Below are 12,152 nucleotides of genomic sequence, written 5' to 3' on the forward strand. Positions count from 1 at the left end.
TAATGTAATATGTAGCCTTTTGTGTCTGGCTTCTTTCACATAGCATAATATTTTCAAGGTTCATCCATATACTTGATTCCTTTTATGGCTGAATAATTTTACATTGTATGTTTATACCATATTTTATTTTTTCCATTCAGCATTTGATGGTCATATGGGCTGTTTCCACCTTTGGACAACTATGGATAATGCTGCTATGAATATTTGTGTACAAGTTTTTGTACAGAAATTTGTAATGCATCTGGAAATCACTTCAAAAACAAAATTCATATTTTCCTCATTCTTTTTAATGACTATATAATACCACATTGCTTGAATATACCATGATTTACAAAACTAGTCACTTATTGTTGGATATTTATGTTGCTTCCAATATTTTGTTACTAAAAATTACACTGCACTGACACAAACTTGTGCATATGTTGTTTTGTATTTGTGGAGGTATATCTTCAGAGTAGATGCCTAAAAGTGGAGTTGCTGGGTTAAAGGATAATTGAAAATGCAGATTTGTTAGATATTGCCAAATTCCCGTCCTGTACGTCTGTGTTTGTATTGCATTAACACCAGCAATGTGTTGGACTCCCTGTGCCCCAAAGTCTCATAAACAGAATGTGGTCAAGCTTTAGGGTTTGCCAATAAATGGTATCTCAATGTAGGTTTAATTTGCATTTTTCTTATTACAAGTTAACTTGCACAGTTTTTCACATATTTAAGGTTATTTGTCATTCTAGTTCTGTGTTTTGTGTGTCTGTGTCTATTGTTCCTTTTGTTCTAAGGATTTTGAGGAGCAAGATTCTTCAAGTAAGGTAGATGGCCAGCCTTTTGGTGGAGGGAGGTAGGTGTCTCTCACTAACTGCTAGTAGGAGAATCTTCAATTGAATCCTTGGCTCATGTCACATATTAAGACTCTTAGAAAGTAAGAGCTGGAAGAACACTTTGAGATTAGCTATTCCAGTCCCCTCATATTATAGATGACCAAACTGAGGCCCAGAGAGTAGGATGGACTTTCTTTAGGTTCATAGCAAATTAGCAATAAAGCTGAAATTTGAACCCAAAGTCCCTTTTCCCCGGGCAACTTCAAATTAACAACATGTGCTGATTTTTGTACTTTACGGAGATTATCATAAACAATTTTTTGGAAAGAAAATGCTTTTTAATGTTTGCTATTAGCCCAAATTACAAACATTGGCAATAAATATAAAAGCTATTGTCTTGTTAATTCTGCCTATTTGTCTGCAATATTGGCTATAGACGTATTAAAAAAAAACTCCAAAACAAAAACTTAGAATGTCAGAGTTGGTCAGATCTTGGAGAGATATTATCATATCACAGGGGAACCTGAGGTCCAGAGGTACAGAGTGATCAGGATTTATTACAGCAGGAGGCAAAGAGGGCCATTTAACCTTCACTAAGGGCCTCAATTTTAGGTGTTTTGAGATATTCTCCAAATGAGGTTAAAATATCTCATCAATGCATTTATGAGTGTGCTGATAGCTTTATTTTGTTAAACACAAACACTTAAAAGGCATCACAATTTTTCTAAGCTTGTTGTCTCACTTATTTACTTTTTAATACACCAGGAGTGGTCTTAAGAGAGACCTGCCCGTGGTCATCAAGAAAGCTAGTAGCAGAACTGACACTAGAACCCAGGTTTGCTGACTCCTGGACAGAGTATTTTCTGCTGTACCATACTGTTTCCTTAGAGCAGCTAGCCTTTTATGAGTCAAGTAAATTCATCTTTATTCACAACATTGAACCTTCATGCCAGGAAGCACCACAGTGGGGCACACATGCCCTTACACCCACCCATCTTAGAGCCCATCACCAGACCTACTCTCTGGAATGCTGCTATCTGTTCCTACATGCCACACCCAAGCAAAGAAGGTGACCATAATCATAACTCCCATGTCTTGAGAACTTCCTATGTGCCACGTACTTCACCTGTGTTCATTCAAATCCACACAACAGTCTTATGTGGTAGGGAATACTACTCTCATTTTATAGATGATCAAACAGGTTAAGAGAGGTTTTCCTAAGATTACACAGCTGGGATTTGAACCCACGTTTATCTGACAGCAAAGCCTGTGCTCAGCCACCATTCTACCTGGTGTTACCATTCAACTGAGACAACCCCTCAACTAAGATGCATGATGACCCTGAGAGGATATATATAAGGGTAAAGGGAAAACTGACTTTCTCACAGAGCACTCAGACTGCCCAGGATGAAGCAGTTGGGGGCTGAGACTTAATGAGCTGACAGACAGTTAATCTGCAGTGCTACCATGTGGGCCAGCCCTCTAATAGGAACTCTTCCTGAAAACCTAGAAGTTACTTACTTGACCAAGTGTCTTATAAGAAGTTCCAGCATCTCTCTGTTCTTTTCCGGTAGCTTATATACCAAGGAATGAATAGCTCCCAGCCGATAATCCAGGTTGTCAGACTCTGACAGAGAACAGAGAGATAGTTTTGCCTTCTGGGCAACTGGATCAAGCAAACTCTCATACATATACACACAGGCACACACACACATGTGCACATGTGCACACAGACACAATCAGAGACACATAGAGTCAAATAGATGGAAAGAGAGAGATATATAGACACAGGGACACAATGACAAAGAGAGACCAAGAAACAGACACTGAAAGAAAGAGAGGGAGGGAGAGAGACTGACTAAAAGATAAAAACATAGATTGAAAACAAAGAAATAGGCCTAGAAAGATGAAGAATTAGAAGAGAGAAGAGAAAAGAAATATGAGTAGAGAAGACAAGACTGTCTCAGAGCAAGTCAGAATTCTGGATACAGCAGGTTGCTCCTAAAGTTCCACATGTAAACTTCCAGCTGGAATCCCTTGCCCACCCACTTTCCTTGTGGAACTAGGAGGTATGCTTCTGCCTCTGGGTTCCTATGAAAATCACTGAGAGACCTCAGAGTAAAGATCAAAGCTCTCTTGCCTCAACAAATATTCATTATGAAGACAAATCCCCTGAATCATTTTCCTGAATACCATACAAGGCATAATGCAGAAGAGTCACATCAAGGTAGGGAGGGATACTCATACAGTGGCCTCAGTCAAAACTTTTAATGCTTCTTCAACTGCCAACTTTTTAAGTGATTCCATATGCCTTATTTCCTGTGTACCCTTCCACCCTCACCATTGGTCTTATCATCTAAAAAAATGTGATGCTAGCACTAAAAGATTAGGAATAATAATTCACAACACAATTGAAAAGCATTTGAAAAGGCAAAGTGCTGAAAACATGCTGAAATAGTAACTGTAATGGAAACATCTTGCTGTCCCCTGGCAATGTGAGCCATCTTGTTCTGATGTAAGAGGCAAAATCAATCAATAAAATCCTCAGACCTGTCATATCCCTCGTTAGCCAGTTTTCTCCAATTCACTCAACTAACATTGATTTATGAAAAATAATACAACACTTGAGTTAGCAAGTAAGAATACTCTCATTTGACAGTGGACAAAATCTGTGTATATGTTTGTTTTTTCCCTCACTTTCCCTCAAGCAGTCTTCTAGGCTTGTTGCTGTAAATATTACTTAGAAGCGAGGACAACACAATTAACTAAGTAACATAAATACTTACTGGCAGCAGAGACCAGCTCTTTGTGAAGTCTATAGGTCATGACAGGTTCAGAAAGATTCCTGAAATTAATGAAGACTGTAAGTTCCTTTGGGGAGGGAGTAGCAAGGCCTTAGATGCGCAGTTCTGTGAGCAGCAAGGCTGAAGTTTCTGAGCTCCACAGATTAATGACTACATACATTTCTCTCTTCATCTGAAACTTTGTCAGAGGAATCCTAGTTGCTAGTAATTTGACAGAAGACCTATAAAAGTATGAGCTGAGACCTTGTGCAGGGTCTCCAATTAGTTCCCCAAAGTGAAAAGAGGCACAAATCAGTCCTGCAAAATTCCAAAGTGGACCCACTATGAATGCTACTATGAAGTCCTTACAGTTGGATAGTTCCTCAGTTTCCAAAGTGCTTTTTTTTTTTTTTTGCAGTACACGGGCCTCTCACTGTTGTGGCTTCTCCCGTTGTGGAGCACAGGCTCCAGATGCGCAGGCTTAGCGGCCATGGCTCGCGGGACTAGCCGCTCCTCGGCATGTGGGATCTTCCCAGACCGGGGCACGAACCCGCGTCCCCTGCATCGGCAGGCGGACTCTCAACCACTGCGCCACCAGGGAAGCCCCCAAAGTGCTTTTATATCTGTCCTCCCATTTGATCCTTCCAAAGATCCTGTGAGGTGAAGCAGTAATTCAAATACCCATTTAATGGAGAAGGAAATTGAGCCTCAAATAGGTTTCTTTATTTAGTCAAAAAATATTGGCTGAGGGACTTCCCTGGCGGTCCAGTGGTTAACACTCCATACTTCCACTGCAGGGGGAATGGGTTCAACCCCTGGTTGGGGAACTAAGATCCCGCTTGCTGTGTGGTGCAGCCAAAAAAAAAAAAATGTTGGCTGAGCACCTACTTGTGACTGGCATTGTGCCAGGTATTGGGGATCCAGATGAATTAGACATAGTCTAAGCCTCCAAGGAGCTAATAGTCTAGTTGAGGAGAGTTCCATATACAAAATGTAGGTGATGCATGGCTCAGAGGAAGGAAGTAATACACTAATAATAATAATAACAAACTATCCACTGTTCTAAGTGGTTTATATATATTTACTCACTTAATTCTCATGACAACCCTGTAAGGTAGATATTGTTATTATCTCCACTTTATAGATAAGGAAACTGAGCTTCAGAAAAGTTAAATAGTTCATCCTAGACCACACAATTAGTAAGTGGCAGAATTTAGCAGTCTGTCTCAAGTCCATGTTCTTAATCACTACTTTATACTGCTTGCCACTGCTATTATTGTAGTAATCTAGGTGAGAAATAATAAAGGCCTAAACGAAAATAGTGCCATTAGGGATAGAAAGAAAATGTGAGAAGAGTCATTTGAAAGACATTAAAGACAGAGCTTCAATAATTGCATATGCTGGTGATGGAGAGAGTAATCTGGTTTGGGTGACTGAATAGATTAGAAATTGATTGAGAGGGAAGTGGAGATGCTATGTCAGAAGGGTTTCTGGGATAGCCAAAGGCAGATGTTTATTAGGAAGATGGATGGAGTGCCTTTCTAGATCTGAGAAGTAGATGTGGAAATCATGAGCCTAGGAGGGTGATTAGAACCATGAGAACAGATACCACTGCTCAAGGAAAGATGACAAACTGGCAGCCAACAGCTACATGAGACCTTTCAACAATTCTTCCCTGTCCAGAGTAGTGTGTAAAAAAGAAATGGAATTGAATGAGTCATCAGAATACGAAAAAATTGTATATTACACATAAAAGTCAATATTGTCTGCCTCTATTGAAAAACTGAAAGATCTGTCTATATTGGGTCCATATGGTTATTTGTGGAAGTAAAGAATATTGCTGTTTATATATAAACAAAGGGATTGCTATGCAAGTAAAGGTTTTATATGCAACATGTTTAACATAAAAGCAGTCTACTTCAGTCATTTTCATGTCCTGGCTCTTGTGGATATTTGAATTTTCCATCCCCTCAGTGTAGTAAAAAGAGAGGAAAGCCCTAGGAAATACCAAGTAGAAAGTCCATAAAAGGGACTTCTAAAAATTGTCAGAGGTGAGAGAAAATCCAAAAGCAATGGATTAGCAGAATCAAAAAGAAGAAAGTTTCAAGGAGGGCTTGTTAACAGCTTCAAATGCTACAAAGAGGTCAAATAAGGTAAAGGCTGACAATTGTCCATTGTGTTTAGAATTGAGGGAATCACTGGTGACCTTGGCAAGAGCAGCTTCAGTAGAGCAGAGGGGGCGGGAGTCAGACTGCAGTGGGTTAAGGAGTAAACTGGGACATTAAGAAGCAGAGACAGGGAGTGTATATTACTTCATACACTGAAGCTAGATTGGGAAGGGGTGAAATATCTCACTAGGCAATCTCATCTAAGCTCCTGACTCCAATTATCATCTACACTGTTGATGATTCTCAATTTTTTAGCTCGAGCCCAGAATTCTTGAGTTTCATTCCTATATATTTCCTATATATCAAATTGCCTACTTAAAATTCTTCTCCTGATTTCTTCAAAGACACCCAAATTTGACATATCCAAAACCTAACTTGTCATATCCCTCAAATTTAGTCATTTTCTTATGTTTCCCAAATCAGTAAATGTATGACCATCATTTGGTTGTATGGGCGGGAAATGTGGAAGCCATTCTTTTATCTCCCTCTCCTCCATCTTCATATCCAAGTTTACTCCCTAAATCTCTTGAATATGCTTATTTCTATCTATCCCCACCGCTACTCCCTAGTCCACACAGAAGCATCATCTCTTTCCGGGACCACAGCAATAGCTTGCTAATTGGTTTCCACCTCTACTTATTTTGCCTCTCTCTAATCTCATCTCTCTATGTTTTTCTCAAAATGCAAATCTCATCATATAACCTCCTGCTTAAAAATCTTTCAATATATTCTCATTCCTTTTAATACAAATTCATACCCCAATTCTTAAAATGTCCTAAAAGCCCTTGTATGATCTGGCCCCTACATATCTCTCCCTCCCTGTCTACACTCAATACTCCACGTAAACTGGTACATGTAGTTTCTTAAAAGGGTCTTCCTCTTGCTTCAAAGTCTTTGCATATGAAGTTATTTCTGTCTGGAAATGCCTCCCTCCATCCCCAGTTGACTCCAAGTTATAATTCAAACATCATTCCAAACTAAAAACCAGAATAAGTTAGGCCTTCCTATTATATGACTGCATAGCACCTTGCACTTTTCCTTCAGAGAACTTATCATAGCACATTATATTTGTATAATTATTTGTCTTTTGTCCACTTCACTGGACTATAACCTTTTTAAGGTCATATCTACTCACAACTGTATGGCTACTGCCAGACACCATGCTAGGCATAGAGTAGGTCAGGAAATGTTTACTGAATGGTTTAGTGAACGGTAGAATAAATGAATGCAAAGAAATGTGTAATGTTGGAGCATATTTACATGCTGAGAGGAAAAAGCCTGTTGAATGAGAGAGGGTAAAGATACAGAAGAGAGAAGGGATGTTTTTTACAGTAATTTTCTAGAAGTGTTGGAGACAAGGGGTGAGTTAGGTGCCTAGAACACAGATGGAGGAAGTCCACTATGAAAATACTGACACATTTAAGAAATCTAAAGGGTGTTGACTGGCTAGTACATATTAAATGTTCATGGATAAGACACTTAAGAACAAATATCTCTTATTGGGGGTACAGGCCACTCAAACTTTCAGGCTCGATCTTCTCATCTTTCAAAAGAGCTACACTGCTTGTTATGGGATAAGCTGGGAAAGACGTAATGTGGGAGGGACTTACTCTATATAAATCTCTGAAAAAAACTAACTCCTTTTAAGGAGGCTAGAGACACAGAGTTATTTACTTGCATTATTCTCATCATCACGAGTCTCCTGAAAGTATGCATAGCAGATTGCTCTGTCTTTCTTAAATTACCCAAGCAACTCCAAGAAGGCCACAGCCCCTGGGCAGTGGGGAATAGGGGAATAAGGTGCTCCAATACCAGTGGCCTTATAAGTCAGAGATACTTAGGTTCAAATAATATGAGCCACGATCATGAATATCACTTAATGGGGGAGGGATATGATTTAATTTCTTCATCTGTAAAATGAGTATGGTAACACCTACCTTATAAGATTATTGTGAGAAAAAAAACAATGACATTGTCAACGTAAGCAACTAGAACACAGCCTAGCACAGAATAAACCCTCCAACACCAGTGCTTTTCTTCTTCGGCATATGCAGGAGAAATACCCCTGGAAAGAGCATTCATGTTTACTTAAAGTTCTAAGATGATGCTACAGCAGAAGGTCATTTAATAGCAATATCTGGGACCCAATCTATTTTGGATTAATGACATTTCCCATAGCTAAAGTACCTATCTTAATGTCTAAAGAGTACAGTAATTGAAAAGAAGACATTTTACCACATAAAGTATGGTGCATACATGGGACATAGAAAATGGTAAGAAATGAATGACTTTAAAAAGTGCATATGTCACAAATATTTTTACGTAATATAAATCTATGCCAATAAACTGAATGATATATTCATCATCATTGTGCATCCCCAAATTTTGCTTGTAAGTTAATTTTTTTCCCGACTGCCATCACTTCATTCAGTTCTAACATTTTTATGGTTGTAGTTTTTTGGTTTTTATTGCCATTTTAACAAAAGACATACAAATACACAAATTATGTTTGTGTAAATGCAATTTAATGTTTCAAAATGGTTATTATCCACCAAAACATGTTAACAACCTTGAAATGTCACAACTCTTGATTTTACTAGTGAGTCCATTTGTGACATCACCCTATCTGTGCACAATGGCAAAACTTCAATTATTTTAAGGGCGTGATTTTTAAATAATCTTTTTTAAAGCCAATTTTCTTCAAAAAAGCCATATTTCAATAACTATTCTATTATTTTAATGCTTCCCTCGCTTAAATTCCCAAATTTTAAAAAGTCTCCTAATGCACATTCTTCTTTGACAGAAATTTTTTTCACTATTTTTTTCTTTAGCAATCCTATCCAACCTCCCAAAATTGGGACCACATTAACTCCAATCTCCATCCAGAAATATTTCATCAACTCTGAAAAGGAATGTTCCAAATCATATCAGATATACCTGAGGTAGAATTTCAAGGAGCTGGTGATTGTCTTAATGTCCCAGTCACTATTATGAAAATCAACATCTCCTGGACATTTAGGATCTATTTGAGAAGAAAAAAATGAGAAATAAGTTAACATTCCACAAGATCTTACATTTTATCTTACATTTAAAGTGCATTAATTAAAAGATGGTTACTCTAACCAGTTTTCAAAAGATGAAACTTTACAACAAACATGTTTTTGAGGTCTCAAAAATTCCCTTATATTCCAGCTAGGGATGTAAGGAGCTTGGAAGCCACCTCTTTCATTCACACAATAAGAAAAAAAAATGGAACAAACTGAAAGTCAACTCCTCTTAGTTCCATCAGAGAACTGAGGTCATAGGGCAAACTGAATAAACAGACAGGCACATACAGAGAATCAAAACTTATAGAGCAGAAGCCCAAGGTTAGAAAACTCCTTGGGAAACAGTACAGGGCTAGGAAAACCCAATCTGTAATTGGCAAATTGCTAGTGGCTCAGTGTGGACAAGATTGAGAGTTAAAAATTTTAAGCAGGCCCAGTCCTAGGGGACTCCCAAGTTTTTGTGAGTTTTACCTCCAGGAGCCCTATCAGGTTCTCACAGTGAAGATCTGAGAAAAATTCCCTCATGTTACTGTAATTCTGAGAAGGGGATAAGAAAATTAGCCATTTAAAAATATGCACAGAGCATTTCATTCTTCTTAATAAGGCCTACCCTCAAGAGAAACTACTTTAACAGAGCTTAACTGACCTGGGAAGGGGGAAATTTCCCAATTCCAGATATGAAATCCCTTCCTGTCTCTTCCAAGGGAGAAAACTGAAACAGAACTGAGAAATGCTTGTGAAAGTCACAGGCCAGAAGTACAGGTTCACTAAAATACTGACACATAACTGTAGAATTGTAGAACACTACCCCTGCCCTCACACCTTACCACCATATCAACAGGCTTCCTGGATAATAACAAGGGAATATGACTAAAAGAATTATTCTTCTCAGACAATATTTAAGAAGTCTCTAGGGAAAACAAAAGACAAGAGAGGAAATAAAAACAAGGACACCAGAGGTAAGTTTAGCCCCTGAGACCTACAGTTACAGCAACCAAAAAACACAAGCTAAACTCTAGTCAGATAAATAAAACCTCATGCTAAAGACCCATTTACCTCAGTTCCTTTTACCCATAATGTCTGGCTTGCAACAAAAATCACAAGAAAACACTAAAAGACAAAAAAAGTTTCAAGAAACACAGAAAGCATCATAATAAGACTCAGATATGGCAGATACTTTATAATTATCAAACTAGGAATTTAAAACAACTATGATTAATATACGAAGGACCATAATGGGTAAAGTGGACAACATTAAAAAAAGGAGTTGGATTAATGTAAGCAGAGAGATAGAAGCCTTAAGAAAGAATCAAAAGGAAATTTTAGAAATCAGAAACACCATAACAGAATGAAGAATTCCTTTGATGGGTACAGGTGAGAAAATAATCAGTGAACTTGAAGATATGTCAGTATAAACTTCCAAAAATAAAATGCAATGAGGAAAAAAAAGAAAGAAAGAAAAAGACAGAAGAGAATATCCAAAAACTGTGGGACAATAACAAAAGGTGTAACATACATGCAATGGGAATACTAGAAGGAGAAGAAAGAGAAAAAGGAACAGCAGAAATATCTTAAGCAATGATGACTGAGAATTTCTGAAAACTAATAATAAACACAAAACCACAAATCCAGGAATCTTGGAAAACACCAATCAGGATACATATCAAAAGAATCTACACCTAGGTATACCACAATCAAACTGAATAAAACCAAAGACAAAGAAAAAATCTTGATAGAGCCAGAAGAAAAAAACACCTTACTGAAGGAAGAGCACAATAAGAATTATTCCAACTTTTCTCAAGAAACCATGTAAACAAGAAGAGAGTGGAATGAAATATTTAAAGTGTTAAAAGGAAAAAAAAGACCAGCCTGAAAGAAAGAAATTACCTTTCAAAGATGAATGAGAAATAAATACTTTCTCAGATAAACAAAAGACAATAGAGGAAATAAAAACAAGGACAATTGTTTGATCTACAAATCTACAATTTGAGAAAATTTGTCACCAGTAGATCTCCCTTGCAAGGGATGTTAAAAGAAGTTCTTCACAGAGAAACCTATAGGTCAATAATTCATATTTACATAAAGAAATGAAGAGTATTAGAGGAGGAATAAATGAAGGTAAACAAAACACTATTACTCTTATTATTAACTGGTCTAAGAGATAAAAGTTTAAAATAATAGCAACAATGTATTCAGTGATTATAGCTTATGGAAAGTGAAATGAATGACAAAAATGTTATAAGGGATTAAAGAGAGGAATTAGAAACATTCTGTTATAAAGTACTGGCACTAACAGTGTAGTGGTATGGTATTATTTGAAAGAGGACTTGGATAAATTGTAAATGTATGTTGCAAATGCAAGGGCAACCACTAAAAATGAGTTTTAAAAAAGTATAATTTATACGTTAACAGAATAGAAAAAATAGAATCATAAAAAATACTCAGTTAAACCCAGAGAAAGCAGAAAAAGAGTGGAAAATGAAAAGAGAAATGAAGAACAAGGACCATGACCAGAAAAATGTAGCAAGTATGGTAGGTATTAATCCAACTATATCAAAAATCACTTTAAATGTCAACGGTATAAATACACCAATGAAAATACACAGACTGTCAGAGTGTATTATAAAATAAGACTTAATTATATATTATCTACAAGAAACCGACTTCAAATATAAAGAGACATATAGATTAAAAAAGGGACGGAGAACGATATACCACGCTAACATTAATCAAAAACAAAGCTGAGGTAGCTCTATTCATTTCAAACAAAGCAGACTTCAGATCAAGGAAATTATCAGGGATAAAGAGGGCCATTAAATAGAAGGATTAATTCTCCAACGATACATACCTAGCCTTAAAAGATATGCATCCAACAAAAACGCACTGAAACATGTGCTTTTCAACACCCCTTTATTGGTAATTGACAGATACAATGGTTAAAAAATCAGTAAGTAATTGAACTGAACAGCATCATCAATCAGCTGGATTTAATTGACATTTATAGACTACTTCATCCAACAAAAGCGAATACACATTCTTCTAAAGTTCATATAGAACATTCATTAAGATAGACCACATTCTGGGCCATAAAACAGACCTTAATAAATTCAAAAGAATAAAACCTTACACCAATATGAAATTAAACTAGAAAGAAATAACAGTAATATAATATTCAATGAAATCCCTATCAAAATACAAATGGCATTTTCCACAAAAGTAGAACAAATAATTCTAAAATTTGTATGGAAACACAAGACCCCAAAGAGCCAAAACAAACTTGAGAAAGAAGTACAGAAGTAGACATATCATATGTCCTGAATTCAAACTATACTACAAAGC

The 12,152-nt window shown here is 36.9% G+C and overlaps 1 protein-coding gene across 1 annotated transcript in view; it reads right to left on the bottom strand.

The window, feature by feature from the left end:
* Nucleotides 1-12,152, bottom strand: part of OPHN1 (oligophrenin 1) — a gene marked incomplete at its 3' end in the record, with an annotated part of 592,087 nt that overhangs the window by 129,872 nt on the left and 450,063 nt on the right. The window contains exons 16-18 of the mRNA XM_082864786.1: nucleotides 8,704-8,788; nucleotides 3,602-3,660; nucleotides 2,337-2,442 (exon numbers count right to left, since the gene is read on the bottom strand). Of these exons, the coding sequence (XP_082720912.1) occupies nucleotides 2,337-2,442; nucleotides 3,602-3,660; nucleotides 8,704-8,788 (250 nt within the window). The remainder of the gene's footprint in view (nucleotides 1-2,336; nucleotides 2,443-3,601; nucleotides 3,661-8,703; nucleotides 8,789-12,152) is intronic.

Source organism: Leucopleurus acutus (assembly GCF_964270905.1).
Source record: "Leucopleurus acutus genome assembly, chromosome: X".
Taxonomy (NCBI): Eukaryota; Metazoa; Chordata; class Mammalia; order Artiodactyla; family Delphinidae; genus Leucopleurus; species Leucopleurus acutus.